The sequence below is a fragment of the Scyliorhinus canicula genome, chromosome 5 (assembly GCF_902713615.1).
Source record: "Scyliorhinus canicula chromosome 5, sScyCan1.1, whole genome shotgun sequence".
NCBI classification, from domain to species: Eukaryota; Metazoa; Chordata; class Chondrichthyes; order Carcharhiniformes; family Scyliorhinidae; genus Scyliorhinus; species Scyliorhinus canicula.
Genome location: NC_052150.1, coordinates 115635685 through 115658604, shown reverse-complemented (window position 1 = coordinate 115658604; position 22920 = coordinate 115635685). Strand labels below are relative to the sequence as shown.

The 22920-nt window shown below is 40.6% G+C and overlaps 1 protein-coding gene across 3 annotated transcripts in view; it reads left to right on the top strand.

Moving 5' to 3' along the window:
- Positions 1 to 21657, top strand: part of LOC119966193 (glucocorticoid-induced transcript 1 protein-like) — a 252601-nt gene extending 230944 nt beyond the window's left edge. For all 3 annotated transcript variants that reach the window (XM_038797519.1, XM_038797521.1, XM_038797520.1), the window contains 2 exons: positions 8752 to 8872; positions 19396 to 21657. In XM_038797519.1, coding sequence (XP_038653447.1) covers positions 8752 to 8872; positions 19396 to 19747 — 473 coding nt within the window. In that variant the 3' untranslated portion in view covers positions 19748 to 21657. The remainder of the gene's footprint in view (positions 1 to 8751; positions 8873 to 19395) is intronic.
- Positions 21658 to 22920: the final 1263 nt, after the last annotated feature.

The following is a 22920-nucleotide window of genomic DNA, read 5'->3' as shown; positions in this document are numbered from 1 at the left end:
CTGTTGCCAGTTCCCCGTTTTTAAAAACCTGTTGTAAATCCATTGATGTGATGTCATCCTGCAGGTGTAGGGGGGACTTTCTTAATGTGGGAGGTTTTACAGTGGGGAGGCCCACTAATTAGATTAAAATGTATTCAAATTGGGTTCCTGTTGTTGCATGGTGGAACCCCATTATGTCACTAGCAGGGGGTGGGGTCAGGAAGAGCTGTCGGCATAAAAGCCAATTTAGGACTCCTCTTCCCCCACCCCCCAATTCTCTGCCCCCTCCGCATTCCCATCTGCCAAAGACTGGGGTGGAAAATTGCCCTCTTCCCCCATACCCGCAAAAGTGAAATATAGAAGGTTTGTTGCAGTCAAGTGAGATCTGTTTTCTTTATAAATTTAGAGTACCCAATTATTTTTTTCCAATTAAGGGGCAATTTAGCATGGCCAATCCACCTAACCTGCACATCTTGGGGTTGTGGGGGTGAAACCTAGGCGGACACTGGGTGAATGTGCAAACTCCACACGGACAGTGACCCAAGGCCGGGATTCTAACCTGTGTCCTCAGCACCATAGTCCAATGCTAACCACTGCGCCATTGTGCTGCCCTGAGATCTGTTTTCTTTGACAATGCTGTAAGCTCTTGGAGTCACCTGGATACGTTCATTGAACCCTGAAAGAAATGAAAAGGTTTGAGAATTTACTTATGACATCTCATGTTGTTGTGATAGTAGTCATTTAACTGAATGTTTAAAAAGTAGAATTTCGAGAAAATTACAGAAAACGTAAAGTCATACCTTCTCCTCCTGGGACAGACTTTAACAAATTTCAAATAAACATAATTTGGCCCATGTGAATGCCCAACTGGAAAACAAAGAAGGGCATTATTTCTCAGCTTGTCTGTAGCAGTAGTGTGATGTGGCTTTCTGGTGATACCGAAGCTCTTTTCTATCTGAAGGTAGTCATAGACCAGTGCCAATTATTCAGCTGAGAACTGTAGACCTTTGCCTCCTTTTTTTTTTTGTCCCCCCTTTTTGTTTTGTTAATGCTACTAGTAGAAACCCCTGATTAAACACTCCTGATACTCTACTCCTTGCATGTATTTACAGTCAAGTTTAATATATATTATGCAAGAAATGACCATAACCACAGAGCCAAGCTGCATCCTGAAATCTACGCTCTGGAATTCTGCCAACCAAAATTGAAGAAAGCGGCTTCTGTTGTATTAAAAGCCGTTCACAAAGTTGCCCTTCTGTCTCCAATATATTATTTCCCAACTTTAACAATCAAAATTTTATCTTCTCTGTTCTCCATTTTTATCTCTTGGTTTTCATTAACTTTGGACTTTTTGGTTTTGCTTTTTCACAAGCTATTTTAGGCTGAATCAATAGTATACTCTGGGAAGTCACGGCAAATGAAATGGTCTCAAGTAGTGGGTGCCTGGAACTCGCTGCCGGAGGAGGTGGTGGAAGCAGGGACGATAGTGACGTTTAAGGGGCATCTTGACAAATACATGAATAGGATGGGAATAGAGGGATAGGGACCCCGGAAGTGTAGAAGATTTTAGTTTAGACGGGCAGCATGGTCGGTACAGGAGGGCCAAGGGGCCTGTTCCTGTGCTGTACTTTTCTTTGTTCTATACCATTGCTTACACGTCGAGCAACTCAAACCACTTTGCACTGATTCGTAATTGACAGGATTCATGCAGCTTCTAAATGACTCTCCATTGAGGCTAACTGTGTCTGTCCCTTTGTTGTACACCAACACAAAAACGTTACCTAGAATATTTCTTTATCTGTTCTAAGAGTATTGATGTGAAAATCTGTGCTTTGAAACATATGAAAGTTCCCTTCCTAATATGAAGGGAATCACAAATATGATTTAATTGCAAGGTACAGACTAGCTTTAGTTCTGCGTTGGAATAGACTGGCCTCTATGCAGCAAACACGAAGTGCGGCAGTGCTTACTCTCAGCATTAAATAAGAGGTTTTGTGCATGTGGAGCATTCAAGAAACTTTCCAACTGAATTGGGATTTCAAATAGAAGTTTAAGCAATAATTCTCATTTTTGTGTAAACCAATTATTTAAATTTGATGACTCGCACTTAGTATGAAAGCTATGCATATGTAGAATACAAAACCATGCACCACCCACGCCGCCCCCATTCAGAGGTTAACTTTTAAACCAGAAAAGCTATAAAAGAATGAAGTGAGAGCAGTGCAGTTCTGAAACCTTCCATGTTGATCACGTTCCATACATGCTATTCTACAGAAAAGAAAAGGTGATTTCATGGAAAATTATAAAGGGGGAAAAGCACACTACTGATTTTAAATCAATGTTTTACAGATGGTGCTTTCTGTATTTCCCAGTTTTGCCTTATTTCTGTACCCTTATTATCATAAATTATCTTCTCAGAAATATTTCCCAGAAATGGACAGTGTAGCTTTAGTAATTGTTGAAAACTCAAAATAAGTGCATCATTTGATGGTTTTATATTATAACATTCAAAATTTCACTGCTACCATTAAAAAAATGAAGCACCATTTTGGGGGCTGCTGTGTGTTTATCCCCATTCTGCCCCACCATCCTTTGTGACCCCGAAACCCAGATATCCGAGTGGACGTTCAAGAAGCTCCGCTTCTCCTCCCAACGGCAGCATTAGCATCGGAAACAGAAGTCAAAGACTCACGTATGAGGCATTCCAGTGAAAAATGTATTTCTGCGTGCCATCAAGGCAGGTAAAGATGCTTTTCAGATGCCCTTGCTATTGTTTACTTAGCTAGAACTGTGTGGCCAAGAGCAATTTCCAATCTTATTCGATTATTCTAACATTATCATGCTTGATTGCAAGTGAATGTGAAGTGTTTGATCAGAAACAAAAAGGTTTACTTGGCCATAATTAAATTAAATGGAGCTGAGAATTGGGGGGAATAAGGCCCGGATGTAGATTAAAACTGTAGATAGACTAGGTATCCTCCTGTTAGTCTGTCAACCATTTGGTATGTCATGGGTTAGACACCATAAAATGGACATAATACGTTCTTAAAATTGTATTAGAATCCTGTGATTTTTCTTTTTGTCAAACTGTCTGTATTTTAGAAATCATCTTCTCTCCCTCTTCCCTCTTGTAGAAATAGTTTGATCATCCTGTCAATGTATGTACATTTGAGAACTATTTCTTTTCAGTTCAACCATTTTTCCCTCTTCAGGGCAATGTAGCAAAGTGATTCTTGCATGTGTACTTCTACATCAAGGATCCAGCAATGTTGCATTGTCAGTAATTGTGTAAAATGGTGGATGTGAGCCCTGACATTGTGAGTGCAACCTAGATATCTGTTTTTGTGACATGATGGTATTCCTAACAGTAAACCATTTAATTCCGTAAAATCGTGGTTCAACTGCAAGGCAATGTGAAGGTCAGGACGTGTGTAGTAAGGAAGATGCAAGATTGCCATTTATAAAGATGTGTTGCATCCGTCCCAGATTGAGACAACCTCCTCTTTCTCAAAAGTGCTGACGCATGCTGGGACATGTTCTTCCCCTTTATGCCATGGAAGCACACAACAGACAAGGAAACCACTTGACCCTTCATGCCTGTGCCAGTTCTTTGAAAGCGCTTTCTAATTAGTTCTGCTCCACATTTCGGTCCCTAAAGCCCAGAAAATGTTTCCTTTTCAGTTATATGTCCAATTCTATACAATTCTATTTTACAAGTTACTATTAAACCTTTTCAGGCTGTGATTTCCCAATGAGAGTCTGGACGGTGAGTGTCAGCAATATATTTCAATTACAAATACAAGACGTGATGATTATCATGCACCACTAGTCACTTGTGTAGCATGCAACAAAAGGTTTGCGAAACCCTTCATTTCCCTGCTTCTCCACCAAATGTAAAAGAATCAAGTTTAATTTCCCATAAATTTAAACTCTGAATAATGTCTTCATCTTTGAAGAGAAAAACCTTTTTGTGCTAGTGAATAGCTAGCAATAGCTGGCATAAACTGCTTCAGGAATCTTGCTTGCCATTTTTCCCTGAGAAAAAAAGCCTTTGTTTAGAAACTAAAATGGGAAAAAGGAAAGAATCTGGTTTCTTCTTTCAAATCCAGTGATGATAACAAATAGTATATTGTGAAATGTTTATGTTGTTTCGAATAGTTATAAAATTTAAAGCTGAGCTTGTGATTTTTTTTCTTTAGCCTTCTCAAAAAAAGGTGTACAGGCTTGTGTGGTATCTTTAAGGAAGGAATTCTGCATTAAATGGTTTGCTTGGAACAATGAACTGGTGACTGAAAATTTTTATTATCCTGTTTCTGTAAACTGTTGATGTGTTAACAGTATTAACATTGGAAAATGTTTTGAGGTATACAGTCTAAATTCCTCTAGTCTCTCCAGGGGAATCATGCTGAAAGGAAGCTGTTCTCTTTATTTTCTTGTGTATGTTCCTTGCTTATGATGCACATGCTAATTGTATTAAATGCCTATGGAAAAAAAAGCCAGTGCAACATTTATACCTTACAGGTCTATCCTCCTTGATGCCGCCGTCTTATTTAATATTGGGTTAGCAAGCACACCAAAAGATCATAGCTACTGCTGTGTTGTGGTAACAATTACAATAGTCTCTTATAATTACACTCTGGTTTGCAGCCAAAGCATAATTTGTGCTCCATTATGAGGACTGCCTGCTGCCAGTTGAATAACCCTGCATTTTGCACATGTAGGTGAGGGACATCACACGTTACGGGATGAGAGCTGTTCTTTTAACTTGTTTGTGGAATGAAGTTTTGTTTTTCTCCATGAAATATTACTTCTCCATTCAGCCTCTTTCTTTGAATGTAACTAAAACAGAACCCTTTTAAGAGTTCTTTACATTATCTATTTAAAATGTTGGCTTAAATGTGAACTGGACAAGAATTTATCTGAGCGCCCCCTTCTATTCCTCATCTATAAGGTGCCCTTCGATGCCCTTTCAAATGTACGACATTAGTTTTTGCATGAGTACCAGACGATACCCAGCTCTACCTCTTTTGAGTCATCCACTGTTGCTAAATTATCAGACAGGTTAACCGAAATCCAGTGCTAGATGAGCATAATTTTCCTCCAAAGAAATATTGGGAAGACTGAAGCTATTGTTTTTAGTCTTCCCTAGCTCCCAGTTCCATCCCTTTCTGGACATGGTCTGAGATTAAGCCAGTCTGCTTGCAACATTGGTGTCATATTTGATCCGGGAGGATTCTGTCCTTCTATTCGTGCTATCGTTAAAACTGTCTACATCCATCTCCATAACATCGCCCTACTTCATTCCTCTCAGTTCATTTTTTATTCTTTTATGGGATGTGAGCATCACTGGCAATGCCAGCATTTGTTACTCATTTCTAATTGCCTTTGAGAAGGTGCTGGTGGTGAGCCACCATCTTGAACAACTGCAGCCCATCTGGTGTAGGTACATCTACATTACTTGTTAGGAAGGGAGTTCAAAGATTTTGACCCAACAGCAAGAGAAAATGTAGAAATATAATTCCAAGTCAGAGTGGTGTGTGGCTTGGAGAGGAAGTTGCAGGTGGTGGTGTTCCTATGCATCTGTCAACCTTATCCTAGGTGGTAGAGATTAGGGGTTTAGAAGGTGCTATTGAAGAAGCCTTGGCGAGTTGTTGCTGTGCATCTTGCAAATTATGCACACTGCTTCCACTATGTATCAATGGTGGAGGGAGCGAATGTTTAAGATGTTGAATGGGGACCCAATCGAGATGGCTGTTTTGTCCTGGATGATGTTGTGCTTCTTGAATGTTGTTGGAGCAGCACTCATTCGGACAAGTGGAGAGTATTCCATCACACAACTGACTTGTGCCTTGTAGATGATGAACAGGCTTTGAGGAGTCAAGGGTGAGTTACTCGCCAAACAATTCCCGCCTCTGACCTCTTGTAGGTGCAGTATTTATATTTCTGGTCAGTAATGATGTCTAGGATGTAGAAAGTGAGAATTCAGCAGTGGTAATGCCATTGAATGTCAAGAGATGATCATTGCCTGGCACTTGTGTGGCTTGAATTTTCCTTGCCACTTTACCAAGTCTGAAAGCTCTCCAGGTCTTGCTTGCATATGAACATGGATTGCTTCAGTACCTGAGGAGCAGTGAATGGTACTGAACACCCCAGTCATCAACAAACATCCCCATTTCTGACATGATGGAGGGAAGGTCATTGATGACGCAGATGAAGACAGTCCTTAATTCATGCCTTTAGTACCTCCAGACTCGACTATTCTAACAAACTCCTGGCTGGACTCCAATAGTCTATCCACTTCAAACCTTGAGATCAGCCAAAACTCTGCTGTCTGCATTTTAACTCACAGCAAGACCCATTCCGCTATAATCCCTGGGCTCGCTGAGCTCCATTATTGAGTCCTGCTCAAACAGCGTTGTGATTTTAAAGTTTTCATCCTTGTTTTCCAATGTCTCCATGCCCTTGTCCCTCACTATCTTTGTCATTTCCCACAGCGTATCTGTACACCTCTAATTCTAGCCTTATGAATCCCCAATTGCTTTGTCATTGGTGGCCAGACCTTCAGTTGCCTTGGTCCCAAGCTCTGGAATACCCTACCCACATCTCCCTGCCTCTTTATCTTGCGTTCCTCCTTTGACATTCCTAAAACCTACCTCTTTGACCAAACCTTTGGTTATCTGACGTGCTATCTCCTTCTGTGGTTCTGTGTCATATTTTGTTTTACTACATTCATATGAAGTGCTTGGGACATTTCATTACATTAAAGGAACTATGTACAGACACGCTGTTATTGTTGTTGACATTTTGAATCACAGGATAAATATCTAATTTGACACAGGCCTGCACCATATTTCGGATGTTTCAATGTGTGGTGCCTGATATTTGTATGGATTGATTTTCCTCAATTGAAAATTATGTACTTATGCAAAATTCTAAATAATTTATGAATAAAACTGTGCTTGTACAGGTAAGTGGGGTAGAATGATACAGGGTTTCAGTAATCAATCACATTTAAAAGCATACTTACCCAGACATGGAGAATATTGAAAAGAAAATAGTGTAATGTAGAAAGTGTGGTTAAGAACAGGTTCACTTTTCATTCCAGTATGTTTTCTTCTAAATGGTCTTTGACCGGAGCTTACAGTGGGTGCTTATTTAGCTGTTGAGGCCACAAACAGAGAATTGGGAGGATGCATAGATTTACGCAAATTACAATGTGGCAACAAACTGTTTGACCCAACTGGTCTGTACCCACGGAGGAACTAATGAATGAACACATTAAAGAAATTAACAATTCTTTTTTGTGCAGCTGGACAAATGGTTGTAAATTTCAATACTTGAGTTAAAATTGCACTTTTATGAACAAGTTCAAATGTAACTCTTTGCTGATATATAAAATATCCATCGCCTGAATTTAGAAATTTTATAGCAGCGGATAAGGTTCAGAATTATCGGACTGATAGCTGTATCTGTTGATAATGCAGAAGTGGTACTGAGCTGTGTGCATTTTGTAATGAAAAACCTTGCAACTAAGTTCTCAGCAGAGACTGATCTTTACTGTGAAGTTGTAAAAGGTCACTGACTGTCCTGCCATCAGGAATAGAATATTTATGTGCTGAATACTCCATTTATGTTGGCTGTCTCCTTTGTACATGCTGTTTTTTTGTTCAAATGGTCGATTTTCAGTATCACTTATGTTACATTGCAGTGTGGTTACTGCAAGAACCTTGTTAAAAGAAGCTGTGTGAAGCCCATTCAGCTACATGCTAAACATTGAAACAGAATGTTTAGTGTAAAAACAAATTGAAGTTTAGTTTTAGTGAAATAAAATACATAATCACTGTTATGAACATCCAAAGTAAATATTTTTAGAAGATTTAATATTCATTAAATGTGTTGGTAGGCATTTATTACCAGTTAATATCCTGTTCTCATTGAAAAAAAATATTTATCTGAATTTCTGCTCTTTTCCTATTTAAATAAAAAAACTTTTCATGTGTTGTGATGAGCTGCTTTCTGTGGCAGGATGAATGACCTTCTCGGTGTATATTTGGTTTCTTCACATGTTCCTAGCCATCAACTGGGTGGCATGGTGCATTGTGGTTAGCACTGTTGCTTCACAGCATCAGTGACTAGGATTCGATTCCAGGCTTGGGTCATTGTCTGTGCGGAGTCTGCATGTTCTTCGTGTGTCTGCATAGGTTTCCTCCGGTGCTCCAGTTTCCAAAAGACATACTTGTTAGGTGAATTGGACATTATAAATTCTCCCTCCGTGTACCCGAACAGACGCTGGAATGTGGCGACTAGGGGATTTTTACAGTAACTTCATTTCAGTGTTAATGTAAGCCGATTTGTGACAATAATAAAGATTATTTAAAAAACTGGATTTGATTTTTACATTTCAATCCAAAACGTTTTTCATCTAGTTTCATGCTGTTCACCTTTGCATCTTTTACCAATTACATTTTATTTTGATAAAGAGCTTCCGAAACTTTCTGTAAACCAACTTGTTTGAAGTGTTTATTGTATACTGCTAAGAAATACTTAATGCTGGAGCAATTTACCGCAGTTTTATGCTATGTTAATACTATCTTGAAGCTTGAGTTTGTTTGAGACAGGTGGTATCTTGTACTATAAAAAATGCTATTATTGCTTTTCAACGAAAGCAAGGTTTTAATCCCACCATTGTGTATCTGATTTTTAGATTAACCATATTTGGACTAATTTGTTTCTTTGTGCATCTTCAGTGATCTCTTCCTTTTGTCTTTTCAGACAGCGGTAGTAACTCACCACTCCCTAAGTATGCTTCATCACCCAAACCAAACAACAGCTATATGTTCAAAAGAGAACCTCCAGAGGGATGTGAGAAAGTGAAGGTCTTTGAGGAAATTACGTAAGTATTTATTCCTGTTATTCTTCTTGCTAGTTACTTGTTGTAAATAAGCTAAACATACTGCATCTATTTGGGATTAAATAACATTATATTTTTAAAGTTTTGCTAAAAATATTAGAAATTCTCCCATAACCGGCGGGGCAGGGGGGTCCCGGCGTAGCGGAGTGGTGCCAACCACTCCGGCGTCGGGCCTCCCCAAAGGTGCGGAATTCTCCGCATCTTGAGGGGCCAAGCCTTCACATTGAGGGGCTAGGCCCGCACTGTAGCGGTTGGCACCACACCGACTGGCGCCCAAACCGGCACCAGCTGCTTTTGTCGCCCCGGGCTGGCCGAAAGGCCTTCGCCAGTTTGCGCATGCGCCGGTGCGTCAGCTGCCGCTGACGTCACCACCGGCGCATGCGCGCTGGGGGATTCTCTTCCACCTCCGCCATGGTGGAGGCCGTGGCTGCGGCGGAAGAAAAAGAGTGCCCCCACGGGACTGGCCCGCCCGCCGATCGGTGGGCCCCCATCGTGGGCCTGGCCACCGTGGGGGGCACCCCCAGGGGTCCGATCGCCCCGTGCCCCCCCAGGACCCCGAGGGCCCACTCGCGCCGCCGATCCCGCCGCCACCAGAGGCGGTTCAAACCACGGCGGCGGGAGAGGCCTCCCAGCGGCAGGACTTCGGCCCATCGCGGGCCGGAGAATTGCCGCAGGGGCCTCGCCGATCGGCGGGGCGTGATTCCCGCCCCTGCCAATTCCCGGGTGGCGGAGAATTCCGCCCCATATTCCAAACTAGAAAAGATAAAAGAATTTCAGATGGTTTGGAATCTACTTTTACATAGGTGTTATCATAGCTAAATACAAGTTCTTTATTGGACATGCACATTTTGAAATATTTGGTAACTAAAAAGAGCATAAATGCCAAGAGATTCTTTTCAGTTTTCTTACCGGTAAATATGATGCTAACTTCAATGAGATGCTGATATGTAGCTACTCTTTCATACACACAAGAGGACTACAACTGGCACATATTGAATATTCTTTTGTACCAAGGAATGAAACTCCATTCCCAATGAGATATTTTCCAATAAAATCTCTGGTAGAGATTATAAGTGCATTTTAAATTGAAAACAACTAGATTGCAGAATATGAATCTAGGAGATCAGATCAAGAGCAGTATTTATACAGAATTGTTACAGGACAGGATGATGCCATTTGACCTGTTGTGTTTGTGTCAGTTCTCTGCAGGAACATTTTGCCATTCCTCTGCCTTCTCCCTGTATACCTGCACATTGTGCTTTCTCAGATAACAATGCAACTTCCTCTTGAATGCCTCAATTGAATCTACCTTCCCACACTTTCGGACAGTGCATTCCAGATCCCAACTGCTTGCTGTATGAAGAAGCTTTTCCTCCTGCTGTCATTCTTTCTTTTACCAATTACCTTGAATCTGTGCCCTCTTGTTCTTGATCCCTCCACCAGTGGCAACAGTTTTTCCCGATCTGTCCGAACCAGTGACGATCTTGAATACCTCTATCAAATCTCCTCTTGGTTTTTCCGATCTATCTCCGTAGCTGAAGTTCCCCAGTCTCAGGACCATTTTCGTGAATCTTTTCCGCACTAATGCCTCCATATCTTTTCTAAATTGTGGCATCTGGAACAAGACGCTATATTCCAGTTGAGGCCGAAACTGTCTGAGTTTAAGATCTCTTTCTTACTTGTCTACTCTTTGCTCTATTTGTATAGCCTATAATGATGGACATGTTTTTAAGATGCTCTCAGCCTTTCCTGCAACTTTCATTGATCCATGCACGTATACACCCAGGCCCATCTGCTCCTGCAACACTTTCTGAATCCTATATTTTATATTGTTTTTTCACATGGTTCCTACATTTCTCTACATCGAAGTTCATCTGCCACTTGCTCACCCATTCTGTCAACTTTTGAAGTTCTACACCCGCCTCCTTATAGTTCACAATACTTGCAAAGAGAAAATGCTGGAAAATCTCCGGTCTGGCAGCATCTGTAGGGAGAGAAAAGAGCTGACGTTTTGAGTCCAGATGACCCTTTGTCAAAGCTGTGATTTGACAAAGGGTTATGTGGACTCGAAATGTTAGCTCTTTTCTCTCCCTCCAGATGTTGCCAGGCCTATTGAGATTTTCCAGCATTTTCTCTTTGGTTTCAGATTCCAGCATCCGCAATAATTTGCTTTTATCACAAAACTTCCAAGTCTCATATCAGCTGTTAATTTTGAAATGAGACTCTGTACACCAAGTCTTGATCATTAATAAATGTAAAGAGTGAGGATCCCAACACCAACCCCTGGGGAACTCCACTAAAAACTTTGCTCCAGTTCAAAAAAACATCCATTAACCCAGTGTTTTTCTAACTTTCCCCAAGATCCATGTTTGCCAACTGGCCAACCTTTGGGGCCCAAGCCGACCAACTTTTGGGACCCATGCCATGTTCGCATACCCAGTCTATCTTGAGTCAAGGCAGTGTTTGAGACACTAAGGTTTTCTTACCCCGGCAAGGGAGGGAAAGAAAATCACAGAATCCCTACAATGCAGAAAGAGGCCATTCAGCCCATCGAGTCTGCATCCACCCTCCAAAAAAGGACTCCACCCAAGCTCATTCCCTCTGCCTACCCTAATAATCCCTTAAGCTAACCTACTCATCATTTTCGACACTAATGAGCAATTTAGCATGGCCAATCCACCTAAGCTGCACAACTTTAGACTGAGGGAGGAAAGCGGAGCACCCGGAGGAAACCCACGCAGACACGGGGACAAGGTACAAACTCCACACAGCCACCCAAGGCCAGGATTGAACCCAGGTCCCTGGAGCTGCGAGGCTGCAGTGCTAACCACTGTGCTTCTGTGCCACCCACATCTGTGTTTCCTGTTCTTAATCACTATTCAGTAGCCCCTTGTGCACTGAATTTATGTCCGCATTGAGTGAGGACAGGATAATTGAGCTAATCAACCCCCAAAATGCGAAGCACCTGGGTGGTATTCTTCCCTCTCCACGCCAGGTGGGAGAATCGGCGGGGCGCCGCGCGAATTGCGCCACGCCACCCTGACCCCCGCACGTGGTATTCTCTTTCCCCCCCCCCCCCAAATGAAACCAGCACCCTGCGAATCTTGCCAGGACGCTCAGCGAATCGCCGCAAATGACGAGCGGCGATTCTCCGGCCCAGATGGGCCGAGTGGCCGCTCTGACACGACAGGTTCCCGCCGGCGCCGTCCACCCCTGGTCGCTGGGGGCGGTCTGTGAGGGGGGACTCCTTCACCCGGGGGGGGGGGGGGGGGGGGTGCCTGATGAGGTCTGCCCCCCCCCCCCCCCCCCCCCGGAGCCTGCCTCCTTCCACGGCCGGCCCCAGAACACCGGCGCCATGTTGGTGAGGGGCCGGCCCGCGTAAGATGTTCCCCGTGCATGCGCAGGATTGAGCTGCCCCAACTACGTATGCATGGGTTGGCGCGGTGCCCATTTGGCGCTGCGTAGGGACACTGGAGTAGCGTGAACCACTCCAGCGCCGTGCTGGCCCCGTGTGGGGGTCAGAATAGGTTGTGCCTGGGACCTGTTCACGCCGTCGTGAAACATGACGCCGTTCACGATGGCGCGGGCACTTAGTCCCGGGAGTGGAGAATACCGACCCCTGACTTTAAAACAAACAATACTGGAAATACTCAGCAGATCAGACAGCACCTGATGGCTGGGAAGGAAGGTCATCGATCTGAAACGTTCAGCCTTTTCGTTTTTATCATTGAACACACTGCCTAGCTGGCTGAGTATTTATAGGGATCAACGTTTGTATTATGAAACACACATTCTGAAGTAATATTTTGCTGTTTTAATTATTGCTCGCAAAAATGTAGCTCAAAGCTAACATGAAGGGTAAGAGAAAGTAAAAGGTGTATCATTTTTTCAGACATCCTACTCTTTTTCAGCGACATGGAGTCTTCCATATTCCAAGTGTTGAAACCGCTGAGATTTACATTAAGTGGATGAGTTGTGTGATTGCATACATGCGCATTCATAGACATGTGAAATCAGCATAGTGGGCAGGCATTTAATTAAAATAGAGAGAGCAGGGACTGACAGTTTTCGTGGCCTTTGCAGAAGGGGTTAAAAACAAATGTGCAGAGTCACAAAGCAGTCTTAATTTGCAGATCTATCTAAACAGTTCCAATGCTCAATTATATTCAGCATTTAGAACTGAATTTTGAATAGGACGATATGAACTTGTCCCCGAGCAAATGTGCAATTTCACCTTGATCATTTAACAAGAGTAGGTGACTCCCTCTCTTTGTCAGCTGACAGAATAATCGATTGGTACGATATTTATGATCTTGCCAATCCTACCCTTCAATAGAGAAGTTGCCTCCCCCTTTTTAACAATTTGATAGGTTAATCAAATGCCAGCCTAGACACCCTTCACTCACCAGGGCCTGGCTTTATCACATTTCTAGATAGATATGAGAAGCACAAATTAGGGAAGGATTTTAAGATATGAAAAATAGTTCTGTTCTGACCTACAGTAGTTCACACATGATCACTTCCCCCGAGTTGTAGTCACTCCATCATAATTGTCCTGATAAATGTATGTCCATCAGCTCCTATGTCCCCGAGACCAATTATAGTATTTAAAATTATTGAAGGAGAAATATTGATAAACATGAATCTAGTACAATAAGCCAGAATTCCTAACAGTCAAATCTGTCCTCATTGTAATCTGTTGTTTAAGGAGAGGACTCATTTAACATTTTAAGTAGGATTTTCCCTGCGGGCTTCTGAATGCTGCCAGTGGGAAACTCTGCCTTAGTGGCTGATGGGCGCAGCGTGAAACAATTCGATCCTGCCTCCGCAGCCCTTCTGACACCTGCCCGCGCCCGCCCACTTTGAAAAACCCTGCATTAACCATTGCTCTTCTTTTCTATCATGATGCTACTGTCCCTTTTATTCCATGAGCTATCACTTTGCAGTGCTGCACAACAAACCTGCACGCAAAGTCAGGAGTGTGTGCAGCCTTCTGCAAGTCAATGAACAACACAGAAACAGCATGACCTTAATCAGCCCCTTCTGTTACCACACCAAACACCTCTAAGTTAGTTAAATGTGATTTGCTCTTAACAAATCCATACTGTTTCTTTTATTAACCCACATTTCCCCAAATGACTATTAATTTTGTCCTGAATTATCATTTCCAGAAGTTTTCCCATTACTGAGATTAAACTGACTGATCTGTGATTCCTGGACTTAACTTTTACACACTTTTCTGAACAAGGATATAGCATTTACAATTCTTCAGTCCTCTGGTACCACTCCTAGGTCGAAAGAAGACTGCAAAATGATGGCCACTTTCTCCCGTGTCTGGATGGGATGCCTTCGGGTGCTCCAGTTTCTTCCCACAATCCAAAGATTTGCAGGTTCGGTGAATTGGCCATGATAAAATTGCCCCTTAGTATCCAAAGATGTGCAGGTTAGGTGGGGTTACGGGGATAGGATGGGGAAGTGGGCCTAGGTAGCATGCTCTTTTGGAGGGTCAGTGCAGACTCAATGGGCCAAATGGCCGCCTCCTGCACTGTAGGGATTCTATGATTCTACTCCTGACTTAGCAGATGTGGTCAGGCGGAGGAATCAGGAGGTTTGTTACTCACCACAGGATCCCTTGCTTATGACCTACTAATGTAGTCACAGTATTTATATGGCTATTCTAGTTAAGTTTCTGGTAAATGGTAACCCCCAGGATATTGGTAGTGGAGAATTCAGCGATTGTAAGCCATTGAATATGATGGGGGAATTGTTAGATTATCTCTCATTGGAGATGGTCATTGCCAGGTACTTGTCGAGCCAATGTTACTGGCCAGGTAGCATGCCAAGTCTGGATTTTGTCCAGGTCTTGTTGTATTTGTGCATGGACTACTTCAGTATCTGAGGAGTTGCGAATGGTGCTGAACATTGTGTAACCATCAGTGAACATCCCCACTTCTGGCCTTATGATGGAAGGAAGATCATTGATACTATGGCTACAAGAGCAGGTTAGAGGTTGGGAATTCTGCGGTGAATAACGCACCTCATCTCTCCTGAAAGTCAGACCACCATCTACATGTTTCAGAAGTGCGATGGAATTCTCTCCAATTGCCTCGTCAATGAAACTCCAACAACACTCAGAAGCTAGACATGCAGGGCAGCAGGGAGAGAACATGGGGTTGGGGGTTAGTTTGGGATTGCTTTAGCAAACATTTGACACCATTACAGTGAACTGATTGGTCTTATATAAGAGTCATTCACTTATATGGTACTAGTAGTTCAAGATTAAGAAAATTAGTGTTAGATGCAATATACTTTACGTGTCCATTTCTATAAGTGGAATAGTAAATGAATTACCTCAGAAATTATAGCACACATTTACAAATTGACCACACTTTAGCCCTGTAGTACACAGTTTGTGGTTGCAGCATTGAAATATAATTAAAATTTGCCCTGTGGCATTCTTTACAAACATTATCAAAGAATATTAATTTATATATCACATAATTTGCTGATGAATATTATACATAATCGTGCAGTCGAAGATGAGGGAGAACTCTGTTAATCTAAAAGCAAAAACAGATAGCAATTCAATAAGATTAATAAAATGTGAATGAAAGGAAAATGATTTATAAAACAAATATACAAAATTAAAGGAAAAATAAATGAAATAGTGCAAGGGAAAGAAGATCTCAGAAATGGGGAATGCAGGAGTAGATTTACTTGATGAAGATATTTGAGGTATGATTTTCATTTGAAGAATATTCTGTGTGCAATTACTGTCAAGATCCAGTGCATATTAAGGTTAATAAATTCAGCCGGTGTGAAGGAATGGGCCAAAATAATAACAACTTGCATTTAAATAGTGTTAAGTATATAGAGGAACAAACGTTCCAAGGCACTTCTCCTGTACATGCGTGAAAAAAAAATTATTGTGAGACAAAGCAACAGAAGATGATGAAAAACTTATTTTGCGCTCATTCATGGAATGTGGGCAAATATTTAATGCCTATACTGATTACCCTTGAAAGTGGTGGTGAGCTGCCAGGCCTCTGGATTGAGTCCAATACTATAACTGCTATGTTATTGTATCCTTGGTAATAGTAAATGGGTTGACAGGAGGTTTTGGAGACAGGAGGAAATTTGGGAGACTGGGACCTTGGTAGTTGAAGACTGCCAATGTGATTGAGGGGAGGAATAGGGGAATGCACAAGAGATCAGAGTTGGAGAAATGGAAATTCGGGAGACTGGGATCTTGGTAGTTGAAGACTGCCACTGTGATTGAGTGGAGGAATAAGGGAATGCACAAGAGTTATAGGGCTGAAGGAGATCACTGCAATAGAGAAGGGTACAAAGGCAAGATTCTTCCATTCTCCTTCTCACTAGCCTTAATTTTGAGAATCTTTATTGTCACAAGTAGGCTTACATAAACACTGCAATGAAGTTACTGTGAAAAGCCCCTAGTCACCACTCTCCGGTGCCTGTTTGGGTACACAGGTTAGGTAATTTGGACATACTGAATTCTCCCTCTAACAGCACGTCTTTCGGGGCTTGTGGATGGAAACTGGAGCACCCGGAGCAAACCCACCCAATGATAGGCAAGAGGTACTTAGAATGGGATAACAAATAGGCAGCAGAATTTTGGACAAGCTAGAGTTTATGAAAGGTGATAAATCAGAGGCCAGAAAAATGACATTGAAATATTCGAGACTGGAGCTGGCAAAACCATTTATGAGAGCTTTAACAGTGGACAAACTGAGATTCAACTCGCAACATCACCAACTTTCATCCCTACCAAGGTGGTCTTTGTAATGGAGGGAAATTTAGGTCTGAAAGATAATTCATGTGTCAAACAGACAAGGTTGCAAATCGTTTGATTTAGTCCTTATATTGAGCAGGGAATTGAGTTGACATGAGTGAGCAGTTTGTGGGAGAAAAGGGGGAACCAAAGAGTCTCAGAATTCCTTGAGTTTACCTAGAGGAATGTTGGGCTCTTCAAAGATCAAATAGAGTCGTAAACTTCATAAAGGCTCAGACAACTTTTATGAAAGACTACAGCTCTGATTTGGGAGTTATCACAATATTTTATAATTTATTCTTAACATATTGCAAACTCATGACAAAATACAACATTAAACAACCTTTTACATAAAACTGAATGTTTGACATCAAAGCAAAATATACTTTGATGTAATTTCTTGTCATTCTTATGCTGGGAAAAAAATAAATCACCCAGTTGGATGTTTTGAGGCATGATGAAGGATTTTCATTAATACTGCTTTTTCCCTCTGGTCTTTGACGAGACCAATGGCCACAGAACAACAAAAGTGATGTTAGTACAAATGAAAATATTTGGTTTTGTATATAAATCTATGAGCAGTGATCTAACTAAAGGAGACTGTATTTTGAAATTATGATATTAAAGCCTTTTTTAAAGAATGCATACATCAGAATATATTCCCTATGCTGATTTATCCTTTTCCCTCAGTGGGCAACTATTCTGTCTGAGTCCTTAATACTTTAATGAATGGAACAAGGTAATTGACATTCAATTTACTTTAGATTCTCAGATCAGTCAAATGACTGCTTAGGGAATTATTAATCCCAAATAAAGCCAAATGTGCAGACTGCAAGATCAGCCAGTAAATGCCTGAAGGAAATTGTCGGCCCTAGTAACAGAAAACATCAATGCTGTTTTTGCTTGAACTCTGACTTCAGTAAAAGTTTGTTTCCTTATGGATTTTTTTGTCACAATCTCATGGCATGACAAAGTCAACTAAAAGGGCATTACCAGATAGAAGGCTGTTTACAAATGAGGCTCAGGCGCATCAATTTGGAAGTCTGTAGATTACACCTGATGGGTTGGAAAATTATAATTCAGGAAAACACCTGGATCCAACAGGAAAATGCTAGAAATAAAATCCCTAGTGTTCACCCCAAAGAATGTTTCCAAGTGTGATAAATTCATTTCAGTGTCAGGTACATTTAACATTGTAAAAATCATTCTGGCATGATTTTTTTTTTCATTTACTGGGTTTAGATTATTAGTATTAGAGAAGCTTATTAACTGATATGGTATGATGCCATTGGTGAGATTACCATACCCAGAATGTGACACAAACTAGCTTGATTTCTCCACATTGCTTGTGAGCCAATGCATTTACTGCTGATGCTGTACATTGTTATTAATGAACAAATAACATTAGGGACCTTTGGTGGTGTGAACAAGATTAAAACAAAACCCATCATTGCATTCTGTGCCTTTTACGTGACATACTGTTTAATATGACATTCTGCTTTAGTTTTATTGAAATAAATTAGAAATTAAAATGTCTCTTTAATTAGATAGAAGTGGTTGTGATGTATTTGAGGACTGCATTTTCTTTGCTTTCATCTTTGAATACTAATGGAGAAGAGAATATGCAGGCTGTTTGCTGTGGAATTGTTACTAACAAGTTTACAAATCTTAGAAATCATTATGCAGAGTTTTGTTCATGGTTCGGCTACACGGATTCTCTTGGGACAGTCAACACCTCTGGTCGCTACTTGCACGACTGTCTTCAGTGATATGAGTTTTTCCCTCTTGTCTATTCTATGTAGAAAAAATATCAAATATACTTGATGTCCAATTTAAAGAAATCTTGAATTGTCAAATTAATCTGTTTATTTGAATCTGGATTATTTAGATGCTATTTACATGCCATTTTCCTTCCTTTAACCTCTAATTGGACATGATAAATGTTGTGTTCAATCTTGCCAATTCTCTTAGGCTGTGTTATGGGCCAGGGTTTAGAGAACTCGAAAGTATATCATGTGGATCACCCGATCCACTACCTTTATTAGATTGTGGTATGGGGAGCACACTGCCCACTCTACAAGTGTGGTGCAGCAGAAATCTAAAAGTATTTTTTAAAGTAAAACAATGTTTATTCGATGAACTCAGTTAACCTTTTTAAAACAAATAGTGAACATCTTAGCAACCATCAATTCAAATACAACCCCCAAAGAATACAACACTCAAAGTAATCCTTAAACTTTCCTTTTAACATCCATAAAACAGAAACCTTTTTTTACAGAAGCACGTCAGGTTTAAATTCTCTACTGAGAGCAGTTATCACTCTGAATTCACCAAACGATCTAGAGATAGTCATAGATTGCAGAGAGATCAAAATTACACATTTTTGGCTGGCTGCAGCTCCAACACTAAAAACAAAACTAAAAAACAGACACACACAAGCTTTTCTTCAAAGCGAAACTAAAAAGCAGAGCCAGAGCTCAGCTCCACCCACACTCTGACATCACTGCAGTCACTTGAGCAGATAAACATTTCTTAAAGTGACATTCCCATGACAGTTCAAACTGCCATGATATCACTTGTGTTGCAATCTTTTAGTAATGTCATATCCATAAAATTGTTTTCTATCTGAATATTGGAAACTGCAGTAAGAGCCTATGATGGACATCATAAAGATTACATCTTTGAGTTTATTAATAATTTTGCTCTCTCCTAGGTCTCGTCCTCCCAGCAATGTCCCTTTGTTTTCCTGTCCTGACAGAAACAAGGTGAACTTCATTCCTAAAGGGTCAGCTTTCTTTCCTGTAAGTATCGTCAGCCGACCTCTGTTCTCCACCTCTGATCTGTTGCTCAAGAACTCATCAATCTCTGGCCTCAGTCCCATTATAGCATCCAACACTGTGACTGCTGAGCAGCTCCCATCTCAGGTCTCATTCTCACCTTTGTCAGATGACACCAGCACGAGGGACTCTGAGGCCTTGATGCAGCAGACATCGCGTCCACAGCAACAGCTCCAAGAGTCCCAAACTGAAGAATTTTCCTCAGCTCAGAACTTTGTGATAATCTAATCCCTGCACCTCCCACTGATGCCCCTCCCTATGGTGGAGCAGGCCTCTGCCCTTGTGTAGGGGTGGTCTATATATCTGATCGTCTGCATGGAGTAGCACCTGCATTCTGAACAAAGGTTCTTAGAATTTTAGCATATCTTACACTGTTCTTGGCAGGGATAGAATTCCTTTTTTAGGAAATGTTTGTGTGAAGCAGTGATGCTTGCAAAACACGTGCTTGAGTGTTTAAAGTGCAGACTATGCATTACATGGTATGTTTGGATGGATTAGTACTGTTGTCCTGTGTTCTGTTCCATTCCTACAGTAAAAATAAGCTCTATATATAAAATATGCCTGTCTAAAAGATAGAAAAAATAGATGTTGTGTTGTGTTATGTCCAATGGAGAAAAAAAATATTGTTTACAAACAATCCAGGTTGTTTAAGTTTATAAATTCTGTAACACATACAATGCAAAAAAAAAAAATGGCCACAACAGTTGCACAGTGCCCACCCTATGGCCTAGCTTCAGGTACTTCAGTTGAAGTCTAAACTCAGGTAATTTGGAATGTATATCCACATAGGATTTTAACGAGTTTGTGGCTGAACAAGCTAAGGGGGAGTTTAGGGTAAGCATCACTCTTGCCTTTCCGTTTTCTACATAACCTTTCCTCATTACATTCCACTTTCTTTAACTAAAAGTGCATTCTGACCGGGAAATACCTGGACCAGAGTGACTATTGAAGAACCAGCACTGTGATGTCTGACATCACTTCTTTTCATGGATGTTCAGTCAAAAATTTACATAAACCATTGTTTTGAAACGTATCAGCGTTTTCTGACATTTCAGAATTTAAGAAAAAATGTTTCAGGTGTTGAAGACTGTTAAGCTGTTGCAAATACAGTTGTGTTGAAAACTGGGCTGTATCTAAGAAACATTCCATGTTGTGAAGAAATCTCAATGCTCAAATGTTTAAGTTACATAACTAGACTCTTCAGGTTCTTGTGTTAGATATGTTCCCTTTTCTGTGTGTGAAATTTGGAATTGGCAGATACACAAAGTAAAATGGTGTTACAAAGATGAAATAAAATTAATATTTAGTTTCTCGTCTTGACCCCACCTTTTATGTTAAAACCGTTATTTGCACAACTTTCTGTGGCTACTGTAAAGTGGCATTTCTTTTTAAAAAAGAGTTTTTAAACTGTAGTTATTTCGTATTTATTTAACTAAAATGTACTTTGGGACAGAAACGTGATGAAGTAAGGTTCCGCATGACTGATTATCTTTTTAAGGATTCAATGTGATAAATGACTCCTGTTATTTGAAAAGTGTTACACTGGAAAGGATAAGAAGAAACTTGTCTGTTATTTTGCGGAACAAGAACTCAGCACTCAGCATTCAACTACAGAAGCCGGTGCTGAATTTTACCACCAAGTTGGTACAAGTGACGTGAGGTGAATATCTATATAGGGAGAGAACTTACTGGGGGGGACAGTGTCCAAAATCCCTTTAACTTAATCTTTCGCCTGAGAAACTAGATATTAATTTTTACCAAACACTGTTGCAAATCAGTTTTGATTATGAACTTTATAAAGGTTTTAAACCAAATAGGTTGGAAATTAGCTGATCTTTAAAAAAAAATGTAAATTTAAAACATTATTAGACTCTGAGTGTATCCTACATCCAGATGTAGAACTTTTTTGTTTGTCGAACGCATTGTTTAAAAACTTGTTTCAAATTTTGTACATAGTTTTGCTGTTGTTTCTAGCCATTGTGCTAAACAGTATTTATGAGTTTCCACACAATGTTTCTTTAAATAATGCATCGTGTGGCTTTTGTTTTGTATTTCTTTCAGTATATAGTTCTCGTGTCTTATTTAAAATAAAGTTATAGCAAACAGCATGAATAAAAACTGATAATTTTATAATCACATTTGGTTTTTAATTATAAATTTAGTTGGCATCAAATTCTTTGTATATTGTAGATTTCAACGGTCAAAGGTTTGCCAAGGTTGCAACTGATCAGAACAATTTCCTCACAAAGTAAATTCTTGGTTTGCAAAGTGCTTGTTTGACTAGCATAATTTTGTGCCTCCCATTTTGTACTATGCAAGAATACAGCGTCTTTACAAAAGAACTTGGTGCGTAAACTGAAGACTTAAAAAATAATAATTGAGGAATGGATCAGCCTGCAGTAGCTATACCATACAGACCAGGTGGGATCCCTTGTCGGTTCTGAGCTAACCGATTTCAACCTGGCTAATGTTGCAATGCTACAATTGTCCTGAATACCTTGGGTTAGGGAGAGGTGACACTTTTAAACCTATGCAGCTTTTTATATCTATAGGCACAAATTGGACAGGCAGCCAGTTAAAATGCTGTGGGTTACCAATCTGCCAAATCCCACCCTTTCCAACTAGCAGTTTTTTCTGGAGAAGCAACTAAATTGGATACTTAAAGCTGCTGAGGGTTCTCATTCACAAAAAATGTTAATCAGGGTCTAATGACATAATTGGGCCCTGTCAGCACTTTTCACTGGTCTTGACTGAAGAAGTTACAGTCACTTTTATGTCTGTTGTCTGATTACACTTCTATGGAGTGCCTTAGGATATTTTTTTTAAGTAACTATATATATATATATACACACACACATGCAAGTTAGTATATATTTATGTATAGATTAAATACACAATACATATATGCATAATTGAGTTCCCAATTAACATTTTACAGGGTTGAATAAATATTGACTTTGATACATCCTCTCATATTTGACATATTTTAAGCTCCCAGATAAAATTAATGTTAAAATCTTATGTGGTTTCAACTGGGGGATTGTGCTCTGAATTTTATCACTATCTTAAAAAACTTCTCATTCTAAATAGTACTTCAATAATAGTCACATGCATTGTTTTTTTTTAAATTAGAGTACCCAATTCATTTTTCCCAATTAAGGGGCAATTTAGCGTGGCCAATCCACCTACTCTGCACATCTTTGGGTTGTGGGGGCGAAACCCACGCAAACACGGGGAGAATGTGCAAACTCCACACGGACAGTGACCCAGAGCCGGGATCGAACCTGGGACCTCGGCGCCGTGAGGCTGCAGGGCTAACCCACTGTGCCACCGTGCTGCCCCGTCACATGCATTGTTGATAGAATAGCTACATAATGGCATGAATTACGGGCACAATTCAC